This window comes from Monodon monoceros, unplaced genomic scaffold (genome assembly GCF_005190385.1).
Source record: "Monodon monoceros isolate NGI ecotype Baffin Bay Population unplaced genomic scaffold, NGI_Narwhal_1 Super_Scaffold_21, whole genome shotgun sequence".
Lineage (NCBI taxonomy): Eukaryota > Metazoa > Chordata > Mammalia > Artiodactyla > Monodontidae > Monodon > Monodon monoceros.
Window position 1 is genome coordinate 145,487,693 of NW_021703778.1, and position 26,706 is coordinate 145,514,398.

The following is a 26,706-nucleotide window of genomic DNA, read 5'->3' on the forward strand; positions in this document are numbered from 1 at the left end:
GAAGGAAGGAAGGAAGGAAGGAAGGAAGGAAGGAAGGAAGGAAGGAAGGAAAGAAAGAAAGAAAGAAAGAAAGAAAGAAAGAAAGAAAGACAAGTCACATTTAGTTATAATATTTAAGTCTCACTTTTACTAAAAAGAATAAAGTTACTGAAATTCAGTTTGTCCAGCCCAGTCGAAAATGAACCAGATGGAAATTCCCTGGCGGTCCAGTGGTTAGGACTCCATGCTTTCACAGCTGAGGGCTCAGGTTCCATCCCTGATCGGGCAACTAAGATCCTGCAAGCCACGTGGCGCGGCCAAATAAAATAAAATAAAATGAGCCAGAAGAAAAAGAAAAAAAAAATTTTTTTAAAAAGAGAAAATAAAATAAAATGAACCAGAGGCTTCTGCAGGGCCAATGGAGAGCTACAACTCTTAGAAAAATGGGGACTTTCCTCTCTAGAGTTTTTTTCCTTCTAAATTATACTTGTTTGCTTTTCTTTGTTCTATTGACACAATTACACCTCTAACTTTATGCCCCTCTTGTATATAAATTATAAGGAAGATTGGACAAGACAATGCTTTAGAAAATTCACTATGAGAAAAAAAAACCATAAACGCTAAATAGCACATACTTGATATACACAGATATAGACAAGACACATACAGGAAACTTGACCTTGACACTTAAGATAGTTTCCCTTTAAGAAAGAAAAAGAAAAATCAAAGTTAGGGAAAATCGTAAAATTACTCTAACTGTTAAAACAGTATTAGTTGGTTTCAAATGTAAAAATATATAAACTAAAATATAAAACCATGGGTACCATTCTGAGTAGCTGGAAAAAAAATAAACCCACAAATTTCCTTAGATTAGCTAAATTTATCTTTTCAGGACACTCTAATCTCACAGGGTTAAGTTCCAAAGATAGCACTAAAAGCAAAATATCACATAAATTCAAAATAACATTGGGAATACTTTTTTTTTTTTTTTGGCTGCCTTGGGTCTTTGTTGCTGTGCGTGGGCTTTCTCTAGTTGCGAGAGCGGGGGCTACTCTTTGTTGCAGTGCGCAGACTTCTCATTGTGGTGGCTTCTCTTTGTTGTGGAGCACAGGCTCTAGGCGCATGGGCTTCAGTAGTTGCAGCACACGGGCTCAGTAGTTGTGGCTCTTGGGCTCTAGAGCGCAGGCTCAGTAGTTGTGGCACACAGGCTTAGTTGCTCCGCAGCATGTGGGATCTTCCCAGACCAGGGCTCGAACCCGTGTTGCCTGGGATTGTTGTGTTGGCGGATTCTTAACCACTGTGTTGGCGGATTCTTAACCACTGTGCCACCAGGGACGTCCAAACACTGGGAATACTTTAAATCATCCACAGAGTACCACAGTACAATCTCTTGCAATAAGTGCAACACACCCAAGGATTATTTGTAATATGGAACAGTTTGCTGTTTTCAACTGAACACAGTTGAAGTAGCTTACTAATGTTCAGGAATTATGCTATGAGAAAAATATCTACCTAGCACTAGAACCACAGAGCATGCTCACAATATGGGAGGCACAAGAACACTGTACAGCAGAAACTCATTGAGAACAACAGAGAATCTAAATTTAATTATATTGTTTTTAACTCTCACTTCTATTTTACTGTTCTCTGAACAAACACAGTTGAATGTGAATATATACAATTCCTCTATATTCTTTTTTTTTTTTTTTTGTGGTACGCGGGCCTCTCACTGTTGTGGCCTCTCCCGTTGCAGAGCACAGGCTCCAGATGCGCAGGCTCAGCGGCCATGGCTCACGGGCCCAGCCGCTCCGCGGCATGTGGGATCTACCCAAACCAGGGCACGAACCCGTGTCCCCTGCATCGGCAGGCGGACTCTCAACCACTGCGCCACCAGGGAAGCCCTCCACTATATTCTTCATCACACTTCTACGCCAGAATTCTATAAGTTACGAGAAAAAAATTGCACTGACTGTCCATCTGCCAATAATAGTAATAATAATAATTTGTTCAGTCATTAAAAATGTAAGCTAAAAATGCCACAGATTAAATCACCATTTAAAGTATAATATTATACCATAATGTATTTCATTTTTGAATTTTCTTTCTTTGATTTCTACTTTTTCTTGTGATGTGAAACCTGCTTTCAAGATTTAGAGTGAAGGAAAGAAATCCTTTTATATGATCAAGTTAAGTAAGTGAAAAAATGTAAGGAATCCTAGACGCTTACCATGGCCAAAGGACTTAGAGGTAGGTCATCTAGTCAATCACCTACTCAATCAGTGAATCCTAAGAGTTCTGGATTTCATTAAATATTGGTCTAACTGGCGTAGTCTGCCTAACAGGAAACAATTTATAATTTATTAAGTTGTATCACTAGCTCAGTGTTCCACTTAGGCACTAAGCCAAATGAAAAGTAACAAAGTACAGATTCATCACCAACTGTGAAATAAATATGTCCAGTACTTAACCTATAGGACTAATAAAGTTTATTTTAAAAGTTCACACTCAGGGGGCCTTCCCTAGTGGCGCAGTGGTTGAGAGTCCGCCTGCCGATGCAGGGGACACGGGCTCGTGCCCCAGTCTGGGAGGATCCCACATGCCGCGGAGCGGCTGGGCCCGTGAGCCATGGCCGCTGAGCCTGCGCGTCCGGAGCGTGTTCTCCACAACGGGAGAGGCCACAACAGTGAAAGGCCCGTGTACCGCAAAAAAACCCAAAAGAACAACAACAACAAATTGAGTCTGGGCTGCCCTAAAGATTGGTATTTGAGAAGAGATTACTGTCACAGTATGAATGTTGAAGCTCTCTAGGCACATTCTACTCCTCAGCCCTGATTACCATTCAGACGTGTTCTCGACCAGGGCATCTGCATAGGCTCTTCAGACTTAGCAATGCCCTAAGATTATGTACAAATCTGAATGCACATGTATCTGTGCACTTTCTGGGGCCAGATTCTTCAACTTTCTTTGGTATCTCAAAGGATTCTGTAACTACCAAAAATTTAAGAACCACTGATTTAAACAGTATTCCATGATCCTTATCTACTATCTGACTTTAATTTCAGATTTCTGCTTTACGAATTTTCATATTGTCCACAAAATTCTCCCTTTTGTTTTGATACATGGCTTCTTTACTCACTCCTTAAAAACAGTGGAAAACTAGAGCTTCATAAAATGAGGAAAGACCCTGTCTACTTAAAACTTCAGTCAGGGACTTCCCTGGTGGTCCAGTGGATAAGACTCCGCACTCCCAATGCAGAGGGCCCGGGTTCAATCTCTGGTCAGGGAACTAGATCCCGCAAGAACGCCACAACTAAGACTTCGCATGCCACAGTGAAGATACCGCATGCTGCCACTAAGACCTGGAGCAGCCAAAATAGATAAATTAAAAGATAAAAATAAAATTGCAGTCAAAGTTGGTTTCAAAAGCTGAACCTATATATATTTAAGAAACATTTAAAAAAGAAAGCTATCTCTTCTGAGAGTTTTTCTTTCAGTTACACAACCAATTTTATCTTTTAGTTGATCACTTGCCTTTCAACTGAGAAAACAATTGGTGAACTGAATTTGCAGTTCAGCTATTCTTACCCTTATCTTTTAAGGCATGTTGAGACTTAACAGATAAAAATACATATGACCATCACCCCTAATCCCACAAAACACAGATACAGAGACTGACTTCCTAAGATTCTGTTCCTTCAAGAATTAAACCTTTACTTATAGAACAAAATTGTTTTGCTCTGATATAGCAAGGACTGATTTAGCAAGGAACATCTTGATAAAAAGGGCAGAACTGCTGAGAATGCTAGCCTACTTTTCAACTGACTTTCCTCCTCTAAGCATCTGTCAAGTGTGGGATAAGAAAAAGGTGCTGCAATCTGGAGAGGCAGACTAGAATAAAAATATATTTGGTTCCAAGAATTTTTTAAAAAGACAGAAATGCCACAGGAAAAATGATAGACATAAGAAGGTTGAAAAGAGCTCTGCTCTCCTTTACTGACAAATAACTTCACAAATTATCTACACATATCATCTCTTCAATTCTTTAACCCTCTCCAATCTGACTCCTTCCTTTCCCTCACAACCCTCTCCCTTCATCCAAGACATCAACAAAAGACTTGTAAATATATCTTAAATCTGTCCACTGCTCTTCACCTTTACCATCAGAACCATGGTCCAAGATTACTTCATATCCTACCTGAACCACCATCAACTAGTATTCATTTCTATTTCCTCTGCTGTCCCCTTCTGATCAACTATGTACAAAGTAGCCAGCGTAATCTTTAAAAATGGATCATGGCACTGAGTAATAGTTCCATGGCTTCCCAATGCATCTTCAAATTAAATCCAAACTCTCGGCATTCAGAGAGTCAGTATGGCACAATTACTCACAATGCTCAAGAAGCGCTTGGAACAGTGGCCAGCACTTCACTAATGCGCAGCAGATGTTAGCGTATTAAGGTATAGCCCCTGCCTGCTCTCCTACCTCGAGGGGGCACTTTCCTCAACTAACTAGTATTCTTTCAGTTAACTGCAAGCTCTTTCCCACTTTGGGCCTACTGTTTCCCACTGTCTAAAATGCTTTTGTCTTTGGGACCTCCCTGGTGGTCCAGGGGTTAAGACTCTGTGCTCCCAACCCAGGGGGCCCAGGTTCGATCCCTGGGGTAAGGGCACTAGATCCCGCACGCCACCAACTAACACCCAGCACAGACAAATAAATAAATAAATAAATATTTAAAAAACAACAAAAAAAACCCCAAAAAACTTATGTCTTCCACTCATACTTCAAGTCTCAACCTAAATGTCACTTCATTGATGAGGCCTTCTTTTCCTCTCTTTCTAAATACAATCCCCTATAATTCTTTTTTTTTTAAACATCTTTATTGGAGTATAATTGCTTTACAATGGTGTGTTAGTTTCTGCTTTATAACAAAGTGAATCAGTTATACATATACATGTCCCCATATCTCTTCTCTCTTGCGTCTCTCTCCCTCTTACCCTCCCAACCCCACCCATCTAGGTGGTCACAAAGCACCAATGTGATCTCCCTGTGTTATGTGGCTGCTTGCCACTAGCTATCGATTTTACATTTGGTAGTGTATATATGTCCATGCCACTCTCCCACTTTGTCCCAGCTTACCCTTCTCCCTCCCTGTATTCTCAAGTCCATTCTCTAGTAGGTCTGCATCTTTATTCCTGTCTTGCCCCAAGGTTCTTCATAACCATTTTCTGTTTTTTTTAGATTCCATATATGTGTGTTAGCATACGGTATTTGTTTTTCTCTTTCTGACTTACTTCACTCTGTATGACAGACTCTAGGTCCATTCACCTCACTACAAATGACTCAATTTCATTTCTTCTTATGGCTGAGTAATATTCCATTGTATACATGTGCCACATCTTCTTTATCCATTCATCTGTTGATGGACACTGAGGTTGCTTCCATGTCCTAGCTACTGTAAATAGAGCTGCAGTGAACATTATGGTACATGACTCTTTTTTTTTTTTTTTTTTTTTTGCGGTACGCGGGCCTCTCACTGTTGTGGCCTCTCCCGTTGCGGAGCACAGGCTCCGGACGTGCAGGCTCAACGGCCATGGCTCACAGACCTAGCCACTCCGCGGCATGTGGGATCCTCCCGGACAGGGGCACGAACCTGTGTCCCCTGCATCGGCAGGCGGACTCTCAACCACTTCGCCACCAGGGAAGACCCCGCATTGTAGTTTTGATTTGCATTTCTCTAATGATGAATGATGTTGAGCATTCTTTCGTGTGTTTGTTGGCAATCCGTATATCTTCTTTAAGAAATGTCTATTTAGGTCTTCTGCCCATTTTTAGATTGGGCTGTTTGTTTTTTTGATATTGAGCTGCATGAGCTGCTTGTAAATTTTGGAAATTAATCCTTTGTCAGTTGCTTTATTTGCAAACATTTTCTCCCATTCTGAGGGTTGTCTTTTTGTCTTGCTTATGGTTTCCTTTGCTGTGCAAATGCTTTTAAGTTTCATTAGGTCCCATTTGTTTATTTTTGTTTTTATTTCCATTTCTCTAGGAGGTGGGTCAAAAAGGATCTTGCTGTGATTTATGCCATAGAGTGTTCTGCCTATGTTTTCCTCTAACAGTTTGATAGTGTCTGGCCTTATATTTAGGTCTTTAATCCACTTTGAGTTTATTTTTGTGTATGGTGTTAGGGAGTGTTCTAATTTCATTCCTTTATATGTAGCTGTCCATTTTCCCAGCACCACTTATTGAAGAGGCTGTCTTTTCTCCACTGTATATTCTTGCCTCCTTTATCAAAGATAAGGTGATCATATACGTGTGGGTTTATCTCTGGGCTTTCTATCCTGTTCCATTGATCTAGATTTCTGTTTTTGTGCTAGTACCATACTGTCTTGCTTACTGTAGCTTTGTAGTATAGTCTGAAGTCAGGGGGCCTGATTCCTCCAGCTCCGTTTTTCTTTCTCAAGATTGCTTTGGCTATTTGGGGTCTTTTGTGTTTCCATACAAATTGTGAAATTTTTTGTTCTAGTTCTGTGAAAAATTCCAGTGGTAGTTTGATAGGGGTTGCATCGAATCTGTAGATTGCTTTCGGTAGTATAGTCATTTTCACAATGTTCATTCTTCCAATCCAAGAACATGGTACATCTCTCCATCTATTTGTATCATCTTTAATTTCTTTTATCAGTGTCTTATAATTTTCTGCATACAGGTCTTTTGTCTCCTTAAGTAGGTTTATTCTTAGGTATTTTATATTTTTTGTTGCAATGGTAAATGGGAGTGTTTCCTTAATTTCACTTTCAGATTTTTCATCATTAGTGTATAGGAATGCAAGAGGTTTTTGTGCATTAGTTTTGAAACCTGCTACTTTACCAAATTCATTGATTAGCTCATCTTTAGGATTTTTTATGTATAGTATCATGTCATCTGCAAACAGTGACAGCTTTACTTCTTCTTTTCCAATTTGGATTCCTTTTAGTTCTTTTTCTTTTCTGATTGCTGTGGCTAAAAATTCCAAAACTATGTTGAATAACAGTGGTGAGAATGGGCAACCTTGTCTTGTTCCTGATCTTAGTGGAAATGGTTTCAGCTTTTCACCATTGAGGACAATGTTGGCTGTGGGTTTGTCATATATGGCCTTTATTATGTTGAGGTAAGTTCCCTATATGCCTACTTTCTGGAGAGTGTTTATCATAAATCAGTGTTGAATTCTGTCGAAAGCTTTCTCTGCATCTATTGAGATGATCATATGGTTTTTCTCCTTTAATTTGTTAATATGGTGTATCACATTGATTGATTTGCGTATATTGAAGAATCCTTGCATTCCTGGGATAAACCCCACTTGATCATGGTGTATGATCCTTTTAATGTGCTGTTGGATTCTGTTTGCTAGTATTTTGTTGAGTAATTTTGCATCTATGTTCATCATTGATATTGGCCTGTAGCTTTCTTTCTTTGTGACATCTTTGTCTGGTTTTGGTATCAGGGTGATGGTGGCCTCGTAGAATGAGTTTGGGGGTGTTCCTCCCTCTGCTATATTTTGGAAGAGTTTGAGAAGGATAGGTGTTAGCTCTTCTCTAAATGTTTGACAGAATTTGCCTATGAAGACATCTGGTCCTGGGCTTTTGTTTGTTGAAAGATTTTTTTTTTTTTTTTGCGGTACGTGGGCCTCTCACTGTCATGGCTTCTCCCGTTGCGAAGCACAGCCTCCGGACGCGCAGGCTCAGTGGCCACGGCTCACGGGCCTAGCTGCTCTGCGACATGTGGGATCTTCCCAGACCGGGGCACGAACCCGTGTCTCCTGCATTGGCAGGCGGACTCTCAACCACTGCGCCACCAGGGAAGCCCTGTTGAAAGATTTTTAATCACAGTCCTAATTTCAGTGCTTGTGATTGGTCTGTTTATATTTTCTACTTCTTCCTGGTTCAGTCTCGTCAGGTGGTGCATTTCTAAGAATTATTCCATTTCTTCCAGGTTGTCCATTTTATTGGCATAGATTTGTTTGCAGTAGTCTCTTAGGATGCTTTGTATTTCTGCGGTGTACGTTGTAACTTCTTCTTCATTTCTAATTTTATTGATTTGAGTCCTTTCCCTCTTTTTCATAATCAGTCTGGCTAATGGTTTATCAATTTTGTTTATCTTCTCAAAGAACCAGCCTTTAGTTTTATTGATCTTTGCTACAGTTTCCTTCATTTCTTTTTCATTTATTTCTGATCTGACCTTTATGATTTCTTTCCTTCTGATAACTTTGGGGGTTTTTTGTTCTTCTTTCTCTAATTGCTTTAGGTGTAAGGTCAGGTTGTTTATTTGAGATGTTTCCTGTTTCTTAAGGTAGAATTGTATTGCTATAAACATCCCTCTTAGAACTGCTTTTGCTGCATCCCATAGGTTCTGGGTCGTCATGCTTTCATTGTCATTTGTTTCTAAGTATTTTTTGATCTCCTCTTTGATTTCTTCAGTGATCTCTTGGTTATTAAGTATTGTTTAGCCTCCATGTGTTTGTATTTTTTACAGATTTTTTCCTGTAATTGATATCTAGTCTCATAGCATTGTGGTCGGAAAAGATACTTGATACGATTTCAATTTTCTTAAGTTTACCAAGGTTTGGTTTGTGACCCAAGATATGATCTATTCTGGAGAATGTTCCATGAGCACTTGAGAAGAATGTGTATTCTGTTGTTTTTGGATGGAATGTCCTGTAAATATCAATTAAGTCCATCTTGTTTAATGTATCATTTAAAGCTTGTGTTTCCTTATTTATTTTCATTTTGGAGGATCTGTCCATTGGTGAAAGTGGGGTGTTAAGTCCCCTAGTATGATTGTGTTACTGTTGATTTCCCCTTTTATGGCTGTTAGTATCTGCCTTATGTATTGAGGTGCTCCCATCTTGGGTGCATAAATATTTACAACTGTTATATCTTCTTCTTGGATTGATCCCTTGACCATTATGTAGTGTCCTTCTTTGTCCCTTGTAATAGTCTTTGTTTTAAAGTCTATTTTGTCTGATATGAGAATTGCTACTCCAGCTTTCTTTTCATTTCCATTTGCATGGAATATCTTTTTTCCATCCCCTCACTTTCAGTCTGTATGTGTCCCTAGGTCTGAGGTGGGTCTCTTGTAGACAGCTTAAATACAGGTCTTGGTTTTGTATCCATTCAGCCAGTCTATGTCCTTTGGTTGGAGCACTTAATCCATTTACATTTAAGGTAATTATCGATATGTATGTTCCTATTACCATTTTCTTCTTTTGGGTTTGTTATTGTAGGTCTTTTCCTTCTCTTGTGTTTCCTGCCTAGAGAAGTTCCTTTAGCATTTGTTGTAAAGCTTGTTTGGTGGTGCTGAATTCTCTTAGCTTTTGCTGGTCTGTAAAGGTTTTAATTTCTCTGTCAAATCTGAATGAGATCCTTGCTGGATACAGTAATCTTGGTTGTAGGTTTTCCCCCTTCATCACTTTCAATATGTCTTGCTACTCCCTTCTAGCTTGCAAAGTTTCTGCTGAAAGATCAGCTGTTAACCTTACGGGGATTCCCTTGTGTGTTATTTGTTGTTTTTCCCTTGCTGCTTTTAATATGTTTTCCTTGTATTTAATTTTTGATAGTTTGATTAATATAGGTCTTAGCATGTTTCTCCTTCGATTTATCCTGTATGGGACTCTCTGTGCTTCCTGGATTTGATTAACTATTTCCTTTCCCATATTAGGGAAGTTTCTGACTATAATCTCTTCTAATATTTTCTCAGTCCCTTTCTTTTTCTCTTCTTCTTCTGGGACCCCTATAATTCGAATGTTGGTGCGTTTAATGTTGTCCCAGAGGTCTCTGAGACTGTCCTCAGTTCTTTTCATCCTTTTTTCTTTATTCTGCTCTGCAGTAGTTATTTCCACTATTTTATCTTCCAGGTCACTTATCCGTTCTTCTGCCTCAGTTATTCTGCTACTGATCCCTTCTAGAGAATTTTTAATTTCATTTATTGTGTTGTTCATGATTGTTTGTTTGCTCTTTAGTTCTTCTAGGTCCTTCTTAAACGTTTCTTGTATTTTCTCCATTCTATTTTCAAGATTTTGGATCATCTTTACTAACATTATTCTGAATTCTTTTTCAGGTAAACTGCCTATTTCCTCTTCATTTGTTAGGTCTGGTGGGGTTTTGCCTTGTTCCTTCATCTCCTGTGTGTTTCTCTGTCTTATCATTTTGCTTAACTTACTGTGTTTGGGGTCTCCTTTTTGCAGGCTGCAGATTCATAGTTCCCATTGTTTTTGTTGTCTGCTCCCAGTGGCTAAGGTTGGTTTAGCGAGTTGTGTAGGCTTCTTGGTGGAGGGGACTAGTGCCTGTGTTCTGGTGGATGAGGCTGGATCTTGTCTTTCTGGTGGGCAGGTCCACGTCTGGTGGTGTGTTTTGGGGTGTCTGTGGCCTTATTATGATTTTAGGCAGCCTCTCTGCTAATGGATGGGGTTGTGTTCCTGTCTTGCTAGTTGTTTGGCATAGGGTGTCCAGCACTGTAGCTTGCTGGCCGTTGAGTGGAGCTGGGTCTTGGTGTTGAGATGGAGATCTCTGGGAGATTTTCGCCGTTTGATATTATGTGGAGCTGGGAGGTCTCTGGTCGACCAGTGTCCTGAACTTGGCTCTCCCACCTGAGAGGCACAGCCCTGATGCCTGGCTGGAGCACCAAGAGCCTGTCATCCACACGGTTCAGAATAAAAGGGAGGAAAAAAAGAAAGAAAGAAAGAAGGTAAAATAAAATAAAGTTATTAAAATAAATAATTTTTAAAAAATTTTTAAGTAATAAAAAGAAAGAAGAGAGCAACCAAACCAAAAAACAAATCCACCAATGATAACAAGTGCTAAAAACTATACTAAAAAAACAAAAAACAGACAGAGGGAACCCTAGGACAAATAGTAAAAGCAAAGCTATACAGACAAAATCACACACAGAAGTATACACATACACACTCACAAAAAGAAAAAAAGGGGAAAAAAAATATGTATCATTGCTCCCAAAGTCCAACTCCTCAATTTGGGATGATTCGTTGTCTATTCAGGTATTCCACAGATGCAGGGTACATCACGTTGTGGAGATTTAATCCGCTGCTCCTGAGGCTGCTGGGAGAAATTTCCCTTTCTCTTCTTTGTTCACACAGCTCCTGGGGTTCAGCTTTGGATTTGGACCCGCCTCTGCGTGTAGGTCACCTGAGCCCGTCTGTTCTTCGCTCAGACAGGACGAGCTTAAAGAAGCAGCTGATTAGGGGGCTCTGGCTCACTCAGGCCAGGGGGAGGGAGGGGTACGGAGTGCAGGGTTAGCCTACAGTGGCAGAGCCCAGTGTGATGTTGCATCAGCCTGAGGTGTGCCGTGTGTTCTCCTGGGGAAGTTGTCCCTGTATCACGGGACCCTGGCAGTGGCGGGCTGCACAGGCTTCCGGGAGGGGAGGTGTGGATAGTGATCTGTGCTTGCACACAGGCTTCTCGGTGGCTGCAGCAGCAGCCTTAGCGTTTCATGCCTGTCTCTGGGGTCCACGCTGATAGCTGCGGCTCGCACCCATCTCTGGAGCTCCTTTAAGCAGCGCTCTTAATTCCCTCTCCTCGCGCACCAGGAAACAAAGAGGCAAGAAAAAGTCTCTTGCCTCTTCGGCAGCTCCAGACTTTTTCCCGGACTCCCTCCCCGCTAGCTGTGGCACACTAGCCCCTTCAGGCTGTGTTCACGCAGCCAACCCCAGTCCTCTCCCTGGGATCCCACGGAAGCCCGAGCCTCAGCTCCCAGCCCCCGCCCGCCCCAGCAGGTGAGCAGACAAGCTTCTTGGGCTGGTGAGTGTTGGTGGGCACTGATCCTCTGCGCAGGAATCTCTCCACTTTGCCCTCCCCACCCCTGTTGCCGCGCTCTCCTCTGTGCCTCTGAAGCTTCCCCCTCCGCCACCCGCAGTCTCCGCCTGCAAAGGGGCTTCCTAGTATGTGGAAACCTTTCCTCCTTCACAGCTCCCTCCCACTGGTGCAGGTCCCGTCTCTATTCTTTTGTCTCTGTTTTTTCTTTTTTCTTTTGCCCTACCCAGGTACATGGGGAATTTCTTGCCTTTTGGGAGGTCTGAAGTCTTCTGCCAGGGTTCAGTAGGTGTTCTGTAGGAATTGTTCCACATGTAGATGTATTTCTGATGTATTTGTGGGGAGGAAGGTGATCTCCACATCTTACTCTTCTGCCATCTTGAAGCTCCTTCCTCCCCTGTAATTCTTTACTGTTACTACTCTTTTCATTTCCTTCACAGTGCTTTATGTTTTTTAATTACTGGGTTTCTTTTGTTTGTTTGTTTTGTTTTTTGGGCATGCCACACGGCATGCGGGATATCTTAGTTTCCCAATCAGGAACCAAACCTGTGCCCCCTGCAGTAGAAGTGCAGAGTCCTAACCACTGGACGACCAGGGAATTCCCTTTACTTGTTTCATTGGTTCAACTCTTTCTTGAACATCATCAGATGACTAAACATCCATCTAATAAATTCTCTAACTTGCTTAATGTAGGGAACACTGGATTATGTTGTTTATATTCAAAATAATCTTAACTAATGTAGGTATTAATCTCCTCTCACCAAGAAGCTAAAAAACTGGTCACTAATATAAATGTGTCACAGTCTGTGCTATGATTCATTATACCTACACACTTCCATTAATTGTTAATTAAATATAACCCTGTGTCCAACAAAGTACTGTGCTAAGTGCTGGAAGAAGAGGAGTCAGGATGAGAAAATAAGGATTATTTCCTCCATTAAGATCTTGAATGATATAAGCATAGGATGGGAGAGACCAAAAAATGGGGCATTTCAAGTAGAGGATGGGGTAGGATAAGGAGTTATAGTATGTATGTAAAAATGTATATTTCATCAAAGCTAAGATACCATCAGTTGCAAGATATATCATTATTTTATGTTCCAAAAGAGAAAAAAATGCTGCCAAAATTAATTGTTAATTAATAATTGTTCATTAATTGTGAAATATCATCAGTAGTAAGATGCATCTCAATATGAGAGATACAGATATGTTCAAGTGTAAAGAAAAAGGAAGAGGAGAAGGGAGAAGAAGAGAAGGAAAAGAACGGGGAGGAGGAGAAGAAAGAAAAAGACTATTCTATGGTTAACACAAAATCAATCTTTTTGAGACTTCCTCAAAACATCTCAATGATATGGAATATTAGTTATTTACTAAAGTTTGCTATCAGGAAGGGGACAAAAAGCCACTGAAAGGAATGGTCACAGAGCAACTCTTCCTTTCTTAGTGTTTCCATTTGCCTTGTATATCTTCACCTATCCCTTTTATTTTTCTATATCACCTGTGTGTCTCTTGTATACAGCATAGTTGAGTCCTGCTTTGTAATACAAATTGAAAATCCTGTTTCTTTTTAAAGGTGAGTTAAATATAACAAAAAGATAAATCTTTTTTTTAAAGATTTTTTTGATGTGGATCATTTTTAAAAAGTTTTTATTGAATTTGTTACAACATTGCTTCTGTTTTGTTTTGGTTTTTTGGCCACGAGGCATGTGGGATCCCAGCTCCCCAACCAGGGATCGAACCCGCTCCCCCTGCATTGGAAGGTGAAGTCGTTACTGGACTGCCAGGGAAGTCCCAGGATAAATCTTTTAAAATCCACATACTTCAAAATTCCAATTGACTTGTGGGTCCTGGGTCATGGCTTAAGGAGGCAAGCATAACTGAAAATCACAACAGCAAATTAAAAATCTTAAAAATGTGTAGTTAATAATAATGAAAATACTCTATTCAAACCTCATGAGCCACTTACAAATGTATAGCTCTAAATGCTTATATTAGAAAATAAGGCTAATAACTGGTGAGCTAAACATCTATCTGAAGGAATCAGAAAAAGAATAAAGAAAACCCAAGGAAATTAGAACAAAAGACCACCTCCAGTAACATATTAGGCTAGATTATTCACCCAATTCTCTCACTGAAAACAACTAAAAGTGATGGATAAAATTTTATTTCAAAAAATATTAAAAGCATTGAGGAGCTCAAAAGATGGTAAAGGAATAACCAGACCAAAATCTATAAGAAAGAGATAAGTGGCTTAATAAAACTGTCTTTGTCCTATAGACATCTGCCTAACTCACAATGTTGAGCTTCAGATTTGATGATCTCCTGGCAAAGAACAGAAGTCAAAGTTCAAGACCCACCCAACATGGAAAATCTAACAGAAGACCCTTTCTTCATAAAGCTGGGACACACACACACACACACACACACACACACCCCACCAAAAGTTTCATCCTCAGGAAACAAGTGAACCAGAAGTAAACCTAGTCCACCCATTGCCACATAGGATCCCCAAAGGACTACAAGGAAATTTGTCTTCCTGTGGCAAAAGAAAACAAGGATTCCTAAGAGACTGTGAAGATAAGCAAGCCCACACACATAATCGCAACCCAAATTCACTTCCTTTGGGTGGTCCAGAACCTCAAAGAATGAATCTAGTCACCAAACTGTAGTACCTGAGGCATCTGGAAAAAAAAAAAAAACAGAGGTAAATCCTCTTGAAGCAATGCATTTCCTTCTTAGGCCTCAAAGAACACCCACAAATATTTTTTCCAAGGAAACTAAGCAGTTCACAGTCAAAATCTCACATAGGATAAATAAAAGAAATCGATACCTAGGCACAACATATGAAACTTCAGAAAATCAAAAACCACAGAGCTCAAAAGCAGTCCAAGGTAAAAACAATTTGCTTAAATGAAGAACTATTTGGCAGCTGATTTATCAACAGCAGCAATGGAATCCAGAAGACAGTGGAATTATTTCTTCCGATGACCGCGAAAATAACTACCACCCCAGGATTTTATACCTAAAGAAGGTAATAAAGACTTTCAGACAAAATAACTGAGTTTACTATAGAAAATCTCATTAAAGAGAATTCTAAAGAGAAAATTTTCTGAAAGACAGTATGCATATGGAAAAATCTGAAATCTCTAGAGGAATCAAGAGCACACCAAGCTGGAACTGACATCAAATTTCAGAGACTCATTTTCACTATTTTCTGCCATGCAGACTGAAGAGTAGAAAAGCCAGTTGATAGCAAGACAGAAAGAAATAGACTTAAAGGAAAGAGAAAGAAGTAAGGTCCTAGTACCATTGTAAGCCCTGGTTCCAGCTGTTCTTAATCCCTAATGAAAGCCTGTCCTTGGGAACTGGGAGACATCCCACTGTCCTTATGTTAGACTGCATTTCCCTTAAAAATGAAGAAGGGAGAAAGGTCAGAAATTAATGAAATTGGAAACATACAATAGAGAAAATCAAAGTCAAGCACTGTTTTTCTGATGAGGCTAAGAAAATACATAAAATCTCTAGCAAGACTGATGAAGGAAAAAATGGAAGGCACAAAAAATATGAGGAATAAAAAAGACAGAGATAAATACTTACACAACAGAAATTTAAAACAGAAAGAATGCTTTAAACAACTTTATGCCAAATACTTTAAAAACGTAGACAAAATGGATGGATTCTTAAAAAAAAGAGAAAAACTTTCTAAAACCTGGCTTAACTAGAAACAGAAGTCCTAGATAAAACCATTTAGAGGGCTTCCCTGGTGGCGCAGTGGTTGAGAGTCCGCCTGCCGATGCAGGGGACACGGGTTCGTGCCCCGGTCCGGGAAGATCCCACATGCCGTGGAGTGGCTGGGCCCGTGAGCCATGGCCGCTGAGCCTGCGCGTCCGGAGCCTGTGCTCCGCAACGGGAGAGGCCACAACAGTGAGAGGCCCGCGTACAGCAAAAAAAAAAAAAAAAAACAAACAAAAAAAAACCATTTAGAAAACCAAATACATATCTCCCCCTCAAAATACTAAGCTCACACCTCTCCCCTCAAAACACTAAGCTCACACCTCTCCTCCCAAAACACTAAGCCCAGAGAGTCAAACAGAAATTCAACCAAACTTTCAAAAAATAGATCATTCCAGTTTTTTCTTTTTTTCTTTTATTTATATTATTTTTGGCTGCGTTGGGTCTTCATTGTTGCAAGCAGGCTTTTCTCTAGTTGCGGGGAGCAGGGGCTACTCCTTGTTCTGGTGCGCGGGCTTCTCATTGCAGTGGCTTCTCATTGCGGAGCATGGGCTCTAGGCGCACAGGCTTCAGTAGCTGTGGCTTGTGGGCTCTAGAGCACAGGCTCAGTAGTTGTGGCACACGGGCTTAGTTGCTCCGTGGCATGTGGGATCTTCCCGGACCAGGGCCCAAACCTGTGTCCCCTGCATTGGCAGGCGGACTCTTAAACCACTACGCCACCAGAGAAGCCGTACCATTCGAGTCTTATACAAATCCTTCTGGGAGGTGGGGATGGGGGGATTAGTTCCCACCTCATTCTTTAAGGTTGGTATAGTCTAGATACCAAATCAAATAAGGGCAATACTATAAGAAATAAAAATTATGGACCAATTTCATCTGTGAACATACATACAACAATTCTAAATGAAATATTAGTAAGTTAAATTCAACTACACTTTTTTTTTTGGCCACTCCATATGGCATGTGGGATCTTAGTTCCCTGACCAGGGATCGAACCTGCGCCCCCTGCAGTGGAAGTGTGAAGTCTCAACCACTGGACCACCAGGGAAGTCCCTCAACTACATATTATTTAAAAAGACCATCATGATTAAGTTGGGTTCATCCCAGCAGTGCAAGGGTGATTCAACATTAGAAACTTGATAAATGTCATTCATCATATTAACAGAATGAGGACAACCACATGACCATCTCACAAATGTAGGAAAAGCATCTGATAAAATTCAATGCTCAAAAAATTCAATACTCATTCTTCACACACATACAAAATCTTAGCCAAATAGCAACAGAAATGCCTTTAACCTACAGAGTATCTATCAAAACTCTATAGCAAAGATTATTCTTAATGGTAAAACATAAGGAGCACTTCCTTTTATAAACTAAGTGCAATATAAGAATGCCCACTGCTGGGACTTCCCTGGTGGTCCAGTGGCAATGAATCTGCCTTACAATGCAGGGGATGCTGGTTCAATCACTGGTCAGGGAACTAAGATCCCACATGCCGCGTGCCAACTAAGCCCAAGCGCCGCAACTAGACCCCACATGCTGCCAACTACAGAGCCCATGCGCTCTGGAACCCGTGCACCACAACTACAGAGGCCACGTGCCCTGGAGCCTGCACACCACAACTAGAGAAGAGAAAACTCGCATGCCACAACTAGAGAGAAGCCCGCACACCACAACAAAGGGCCTGTATGCCGCAACTAAGACCCGACACAGCCAAAAATAAATTAAATAAATAAAAAATTAATCTTTAAAAAAAATTCAAAAAAAACCAAAAACAAAAAACAAATGCCCACTGTCAACACTTGTATTGAATACTGTAGTCAAAGTCCTAACTAGCATAGTAAGGCAAGAAAAAGAAACAGTGTAAGCACTGGAAAGGAAGACACAATTACAATCATCATACTTTAGTAACTAGGTACTAAACATAGATCTATATACCAAAAAAGCTTATATCAGCAAACAAAATGGAAAAAAAGAGGAAAAACATACTATTTACAATAGTAACAACAAACAAAGTATCTAATAATTAAATTTAAGAGATTTGAGAGACCTTTACAGAGGAAAAGAAACTTTACTGAAAAATACTTTAAAATATCTAAATAGCAAGAAAGATATACTATGTTCAAAGAAAGGAAGGCTCAATATCATAAAATAAAGAGAATAAAGTAAATGCATGTGTAGATTAAAGCTTCTGGAATCTTGGGCTCATATACAAGCAAGTCCCATTTTTAATAACAGCTTTTGAATTTTTACGTAACCTGACTCAAATTACTCACTTTGATGGATATTTTTGCAATTGGTATAAACTTATTAAGCACTAATTATATATACTTTTTAACTAATTGTAGCAAGAGTTGATATCACACTTCAGAATTCTGACAGCTACAAGGAACAAGTATGAGTGAGGAGCATATGATCGGTACATGGCCGAGTTCTAGTTGAATGTGCTGTGGTCCCACTGATTCAAAGGTCATTCAGTGTGCACAATCACCACAATGTAAGTTCTAATAACCACTCCTGCACGTGATGAAATGTTGCCAACATTTTACATAACACGTAAAGTTTTCATTCTTGATAATTATCTGTGAACATTGCCAAAACACCATCTCCTTAAAAGTCACCTAAAAATGTAAACATTTATTTTGAATACAAATTCCTCTTACAAGAGGAAAACAGACAAAACACACTCATCATACAATGATCATATTGAGCTCAAAGGGTACCTCTAGTGGACCTATGTGTGGTGCTTACACATACAATACCCTTTGTACATGTGAGACCGATAAGCAGTTGCCCATCTGCTTTTATAATAGATCTGAACTTGATCAAATGAATGATTTTCTTTAGGTCTAACTTACTCAATTTTAATTTTGGTTTACATAGATTTCATGAGCTGCTTAAACTTTGCTTTATCCAAATTTCCTAACAGAGTATTGAAAATAATGATCATCTGTTTTACTGGTTGTTAGGAGATGATAATACTAATAGTTAATATTTATTGAATGCTTAGTGCGTGGAAGGCACTGTTTTAAGTGCTTTGTATACAGTAAATCATTTAATCTTCACAATAACCCTCATCAGGTGGATAATATTACTATCACCGTTTTACAGATAGGAAAACTGAGGTACAGAAAAGTTAAGTAACTTTCCCAACGTCACACAAGTAAGTGGAGACGCTTAGTGATTCATACCCAGGTAGCTGTCTCCAGAGCCCAGACCCTCAATTACTATATTTCTTTTCACAATATTTAAAAGATACACAAAATTACTATGGATGAAAAAACTCACCATTAAAAAAATTATCAGTAAGAGTTAAACAACAGTTAAGCAATATTAATATCAATACAACTTATCATAGGTTGACACTTCACAGCTATTTCAAAGTTTCATGGCCATGATTAAGAGTTTTGAAGTTGGACAGACCTGGCTCTGAATCTCGACTGTGCCCTTTACAAGCTGTGTGACTTTGGACAAGTTTCGTAACTTCACCAAGCCTCAGTTTCCTCATCTGTAAAATGAGAATAATAAACATCTCACAAAACTGTTGTTAGTAATATAATTATTGCTACATTACATTAATATGTAAATCCAAACAAAACAACAGATACACAAAATAGAGAGGTTCACAATTTCCCCCAGAAATCAGGGCTTTATTATAAATAATGAAGATGACCACTCCAAGTCACCACAGCAACTATAAGACTCCCATACAAACAGAACCATAATACCCTCTAATTCATAATAAATAATTCCCCTGGATAAAAGTCAAATGCCTAGAGGTAAATTACTGAATCTCTGAAATATAAAATACCATATATACATAGAGAAAGAGACAAATAGATAAGATGTTGTTTGTTGATAACAATTCCCACGAATCCCATTCCACGCATACACTTTCTAAGACTAGTAGTATTCAAGGGGCCCAAAACAGGAAGAGCAGTGTCAAGAAGGAGTGATTCCTGGCACTGGTACGAAGAAATTGTTTTAAGAGAAAAACAAAAAAAATAAACATGTCATCAAAGTAGGGTACAACTATCGTTACCACCAAAGAGTGACTGTGTCCCTTTACACCTGGCATTTTACACTAGTCAAAACAAGTGAAACTGTCACTACTGCTGTCTTTAGAACCTCAATAAAATAATTTTACAATGAATAATGAGATTTCTATCAATACCTGCATTTACCAGTAATACGTCCATCTGTGATAAGGTTAGGTGTTTCTTTGACGGGGGTGATTTTAGCAATACAATACAATGATCATTTTAAAAAAGGAAAAATAGGAATTATATTATACAAAAATCCTATAGGATAATTTTGTTAAACAGCTCATCAATACTATCATCAGGGCTTCCCTTGTGGTGCAGTGGTTAAGAATCCGCCTGCCAATGCAGGGGACACGGGTTCAATCCCTGGTCCAGGAAGATCCCAGATGCCACAGAGCAACTAAGCCTGTGTGCCACAACTACTGAGCCTGTGCTCTACAGCCTGCGAGCCACAACTACTGAAGCCTGCACGCCTAGAGCCCGTGCTCCACCACAAGAGAAGCCACCACAGTGAGAAGCCCACGTGCAGCAACGAAGACAAATGCGGCCAAAAATAAATATATTTTGAAAAAAAATACTATCATCGGGCTTCCCTGGTGGCGCAGTGGTTGAGAGTCCGCCTGCCGATGCAGGGGACATGGGTTCGTGCCCCGGTCCGGGAAGATCCCACATGCCGCGGAGCAGCTGGGCCCATGAGCCATGACCGCTGAGCCTGTGCGCCCGGAGCCTGTGCTCCGCAACGGGGGGGACCACAACAGTGAGAGGCCCGCGTACCGAAAAGAAAAAAAAAAAAAAAATTACTATCATCAAGGTGAGTTTTTATGAAGGTTACTAGTCTAAAATATGAATTATATTATTAAAATAACGTATTACATTAAAATAATTATTAAAATGACTGTGTGTTCATTGTAGCTCAAAGATTTAATAAGGAAAGAACTTCCATCCCCCCAAATATCCCCTTTTAACAAATAATTGCAAAATGGCCTTCAAATTTTCTTTTTTTTTTTTTTTTTGGTGGTACGCGGGCCTCTCACTGTTGTGGTCCCCCCCCGTTGCGGAGCACAGGGTCCGGACGTGCAGGCTCAGCGGCCACGGCTCACGGGCCCAGCCACTCCACGGCATGTGGGATCTTCCCGGACCGGGGCACGAACCCGCGTCCCCTGCATCAGCAGGCGGACTCTCAACCACTGCGCCACCAGGGAAGCCCCAAATTTTCTTAATAAATTTGTAAAATTATCTGTCTGGAACAAAGGTCATCTAATTTTTACAAAGCACCTTTTTAAAGAAAACTTATTAGTTATATAGGAAGTGTTCAGGAAATCCTTAAACTACCTATTTTATAAAAGTTTAATGAAATGAACATAGGACATGAGGTACTCGAGGTTACTACGCCAGGACGGAAATACAAACAAAAAGATCTGGTCCTTTGACTCTGTATCTTAACAATTTGGAGTTTTTCTACCTGCTCAGCATTTCCTTCACTACTCTACTTTCTCTAAATGATGAGAATAATTTTTCTGTCCTTTTCATGAGTTCTACAAATCACTGATAAGGTCAAGTCGGTTCAATCACAACTCAAATATTTTAATTTAGGAATTTTTAGGTAAATTTTTTACCTAAATTTTTTATGTAACATAGAGAAAACTTGCAAATATCACTAACTATTTACATTTTACCCCATTTGCTTTGTCAGTCTCTTTCTTCCTCACACATTTTTTTCTGAACCACGTGAGAGTGAGTTGCAGACACTGTAGCATTTCGGCCCTCAATATTTTCACGTAGTTTCCTAGGAACACAAACTTCCACTTAGATAACTACAGTATAGCTAACCAAATCAGTACTGTGTCAATGTTAAAATTTCTACTATATAATTACAGCACATATTCAAATGTCATTAACTGCCTTAAAAATGTCCTATAAAGCCATTAAATGTCCATTTAAAAATGTCCTCTGATCTCCCCAGTCCAGAATTCAATTCAGGATCATGTACTGCATTTAGTGGTAATGTCTCTTTAGAATCCTACCATCTGGAACAGTTCCTTAGTCTGTCTATGTCTTTTAAGACTGATATTTTTAAAGAACACAGACCATTTATTTTGTAGAATGTTCCTCAATTTAGGTTTGTCTGATGGTCTCTCATGTTTAAATTCAGGCTATGCATTTTTGTAGGAATGTCACAAAGTCATGGTAGGTGCTTCTCACTGCATTATATCAGAAGCTGCAAGAGGCTAGTGGGTTCTATTACCAGTGATGCTAACTTTGATCACTTGGTTAAGGAGTATCTGCCAAGTTTCTCCACTGTGAAGTTATTGTTTTTCTCTTTGTAATAAGTAAATATTTTGTTAGGAACTGTCTTGAGACTACGTAAATATATTCCTTATCAAACTTTTACCCCATAGTTTTAGTACCTGCAGAAGATTCTTGTGCGAAAGTACTATTTTAATTGTTCCAAAATGGTCATTTTCTAATTCCAACAGTTCTACGCCTATTAGCCATTTTAATGAATAACTTTCATTTCTCCCCAAGTTAGTAATTTATTCATTCACTTACTTATATTTGTATGGTTCTTATTTTTTCAGTGGGTTATAATCTATAACTATCATTATTCATTTGGCCAGTGCATGCTTCTCCAAACTGGTTCCTGTTCCTTTTGACTGTCCCCACCATTCTTTGACTATCTCCTTACTTTCTGCAACAATAATATGTTCCAGCCTCCTCTTGTACTTTCCCTGATCCAGTTCCTCCTGGGATCATCCATTTCTCCAAGGAGCTGTGGTTTCCTTTAAGTGGAGAATGGTTTTGAAACCAGCATATGGGAGTTAGGTGTGTTCACTGTAACTGCTTCTAGGCCTCTTAGCAAACAAAGCTGGAATATACACAAATACACACATCTACGCATATGCATACACATATATATGTATACATACAAATATACACGTATGTCTCTAAGAGAAAGATATGTAAGTGTATACATGCATACATGTATGTTTCTCTGTCTTTATATAAATAAATGTTAAAAACCATGAGTTCATAACCTCTGATTCAAATCCAGCGTCACAGGGTTCATTGGAGTCTTTTCTTCCTTATATCTAAAACTCCCTTCTCCAACAAAGAAAAACCTGGCTCCCATTTTCCTCAATACACTCATTCATTTGTTGAGTCCTAAAATAGATAGAAAATAGTTTCAAAATTACCAATTCACACCATTACAAAAAACAGCCTACAAATTAGGGTTTGTTATTTGTTTACAGCTCCTTTTATCTTGAATTTCAAAGTATAGGATGCTCAAAAGTTATTTGGCTTACTTTCTCCCTTCAGTGTGTTTATGTTATGAATTTGAAACACAGGTTTATTTGTTTCTGTTTATATTTTAGTGTTTTATCCCAACTTTATTGATTTCCTTTTATGTTTTTAATATAAAAACATGTTATTTATGTTATTAATTTGAAACACAGGTTTATTAATTTGTGTTTATGTTATTAATTTGTTTATATGTTATTTAAATTATGTTATTAACTTGAAACACAGGTTTATTTGTTTCTGTTTATATTTTAGGGTTTTATCCCAACTTGATTTTCTTTGCTGATTTTTTGTTTTGTTTTGTTTAGTATCTAAAACATTAGCATGACAATGTTCTCTGATATTCTGCACTGATATCACATGCAATGCTACCAGGGGTTCTCTCTCAACCACTGATTGTAACACAACTTCATAGTTTAGAAAGTATATTTCCCACAAGAAATGAGCCTTTCTGTAGCCAATCACATGTATCTACCACCATCCCACTGAGGCCCAGCTGTTTTCTGGGAATTACTGTTTCTAGATATAGAAAGAAGGATAAAATGAAATGGGCAAACCCTACTCCAGCAACAGATATTACTTGTAAAATAGTTTTCATGCTACTTAGAGAGATGCCACAGGGTAGAAGAGGGCAGGACCCAGTGGGTAGAACTCCAGGTCCCTGCCCTGACTTGAATTCAAGATGCTATTGCTTTCACTGACATAATATATTGAGCTTTAGTCTGAGATTTTGCTCATCCAATTCATTCAGCAAACATTCACTGAGTGTCTATGTTGTTCCAGGCACTGTTGTAGGTGCTTCAGTGAAAAAAGCCTTCATGGGACTTACAATTCTAGTTGTGGGAGAGATAAACTATAAACCTAAGTAAACTGTATATAGTTAGTTAAAAGATCAAAGTTATAGAAAAAATTCAACAAGATAGTTTGCAATATTATATAGCATGTCCAGTTTAGGTCTCACTGAAAAAAGAAAGCTTCCTTTTATATGAATAATTTTTTTAAGTTTGAAAGTCATTAGGAGAGAAGAAGAGCAATCCAATTTTTCAGTTGGTGCTAACCTTATGTCTACAGGCCCAGGGACAGACTATGAGAAAAAAGTCATAAGACATTTTCCTTCCTTCTTTCACTGAGTCTTAGCCAAAATCTAGAAACATTTAGGTTGGTTTTTCTCAATCCAGATCCTCTACTTTGTAAGTAATTACATATCTCTCCTAGATTCTGGCAAAGGGCTTTCCATCAATCTCAAACTCAAAATATTAAATTTCTTTTTTTCTTCAAACGATTTTAGTGGGAAATTGATAGAGGCAATAGCAGGGCTGTTAACCACTCTTTTAGACCTTTAATCCTAACCAGATCACACTATCACTCCCCTACGTTTACAATCAACAAAAGACTAAGCTAGCTAATCTTTCTCAGTTGTGCTAGACCATACCACTCAAATCCTAAACAACTGAGTTTGTTTGAACCTAAGTGCAGAACTTTATAATAACCACAGGTAACAGTTAATCAGTCCCTACCACGTCCCAGGTATTATTTTAAATGACTTATGTATATTACTTCTTTTATACTTCAAAACAACCCTACGTGATAAGTATCATTAGTACATCCCTTTTATAGATGAAGAAACTGAGAAATGAAGAGGTTAAACAACCTGCTCAAGGTTACAAAGCTTCTAAGTGATAGAGCTGGAATTAAAAAACAGGCAGGCAGTTAGTTTGTGCCATTAACTGCACATATTAAACTGATTCTCAAAAAATCTTTACATAATGTGTTCTAGATTCTATCTTGCTAGATTTAACCAATTCAGTCTATGGAGGGAAAAAATATCTGACTTCAATGCTGTCATCCCATATATATGCTATTTTTCAAAGCTTCAACTGAATACTTGATCACCATGCCATGAAAGGGTCCAATGAAACTATTAATAAAAATGTGACCAGGAATAGTAGCAAATCAAATCCAACAATGTATAATAAGAATTATACACCACAACCAAGTGGGATTATTCTCAGGTATGCAAGGCTGATTCAACATTTGTAAATCATTTAATGCAATCCATCACATTAACAGGTTGAAAAGAAAAGTCACATGATCATATCAAGAGATACAGAAAAGGCATTTGACAAAATCCAACACTCATTCATGATAAAAATTCTCAGCAAGCTAGGAGTAGAGAGGAATTTCCTCAACTTAATAAAGAACACTTACAAAGACCTACAGCTGACATTTTACTTAATCATGAGAAACTAGAAGGCTTCCTGAAAAGATCAAGAACAAGGCAAAGGGACTTCCCTGGTGGTCCAGCAGTTAAGACTCTGTGCTCTCAATTCAGGGGGCCCGGGTTCGATCCCTGGTCAGGCAACTAGATCCTGCATGCCACCACTAAAAGATTCCACATGCCGCAACTAAAAATCCGCATGCCGCAACTAAAGATTCAGCATGCCGCAACTGAAGATCCCATGTGCCCGCATGCTGCAACTAAAGACCCAGGGCAGCTAAATAAATAAATATTTTTTTTAAAAAAGGAACAAAGCAAAGATGTCTCCTCTTACCACTCCTTTGCAACATCATATAACTCCTAGTTAACACCATTAACTAGGAAATGCTAGTTAATGGAATAAGACAAGAGAAGGAGATAAAAGGTATACAGAATAGGAAGGACAAAGTAAAACTGTCTTTGTTCGCAGATGATATGATCAACTACATAGAAAATCTAAAAGAGTCGGCAAAAAAACTCCTGGAACTAATAAGCAATTAACTATAGCAAGGTTGCAGGATACAAGGTCAATATACAAAAGTCAATCACTTTCTTATAGTATACCAGCAATGAACAAGTGAAATTTGAAATTAAAAATTATACATTTACATTAGCACCTAAAAAATTAAATACTTAGGTATAATTTATGGCAAATCTAACAAAATACGTACAAGATCTTGAAAACTACAAAATTCTGATAAACAAAGTCAAAGATAAACTAAATAAATGGAGAGATAATCCATGTTCATGGATAGGAAGACTCAATATTGTTGAGGTATCAATTCTTCCCTACTTGATCTATAGATTCAATACAGTTCCAATCAAAATCCCAGTAAGTTGTTTTGTAGACATCAACAAACTCATTCTAAAATTTAAAGCCCCAAATGGACCCACATAAACACTGTTAACTCATCTTTGACAAAAGAGCAAAGGCACTATAATGGAGAAAAGATAGTCTTTTTATTAAATGATACTGGAACAACTGGACAGCTACATGCAAAAAAAAATTAATTTAGACACAGATTTTACACCCTTCACAAAAATTAATTAAAAATGCATCGGAAACCTAGATGCAAACTGCTAAACTATAAAACTTGTAGAAGATAACACAGAAAAAAAAAATCTAGATAACCTTGGGTATGATAATCACTTTTAAAATAAACCAAAGGCATGATCTGTGAAAGAAATAACTGATGAGCTAGACTTCATAAAATTAAAAACTTCTGCTCTGCATAAGACACTGTCAAGAGAAGAGAATACAATCCACAGAATGGGAAAAAATATTTCCAAAAGACACATCTGACAAGGGACTGTTACCCAAAATATACAAAGAGGGACTTCCCTGGTGGTCCAGTGGGTAAGACTCCACGCTCCCAATGCAGGGGGCCTGGGTTCGATCCCTGGTTGGGGAACTAGATCCCACATGCATGCCGCAACTAAGAGCTTGCACGCCGCAACTAAGAAGACTGCATGCTGCAACTAAGAGCCCACATGCCCCAACTAAAGATCCTGCATGCTGCAACGAAGGTCCAGCATGCTGCAACTAAGACCCTTCGCAGCCAAAATAAATAAATAAGTATTTTAAAGTATATATAC

General features: G+C 38.9%; 1 protein-coding gene across 11 annotated transcripts in view; it reads right to left on the reverse strand.

Annotated features, from left to right (window-relative positions):
* Positions 1-26,706, reverse strand: part of NUMB (NUMB endocytic adaptor protein) — a 178,203-nt gene that overhangs the window by 76,458 nt on the left and 75,039 nt on the right. For 2 of the 11 annotated variants that reach the window (XM_029238166.1, XM_029238168.1), the window contains exon 3: positions 18,934-19,018. The exons of 3 other annotated variants lie outside the window; for them this stretch is intronic. Coding sequence is in view for 6 of the 8 variants with exons in the window: in XM_029238175.1 (XP_029094008.1) it covers positions 5,272-5,301 (30 nt within the window). In the remaining 2 variants the exon portion in view is untranslated. Of the gene's footprint in view, positions 1-5,271; positions 5,310-18,933; positions 19,019-26,706 lie in introns of those variants that run through there. 6 more of the 11 variants (XM_029238175.1, XM_029238174.1, XM_029238171.1 and 3 more) reach the window with 3 other exon arrangements.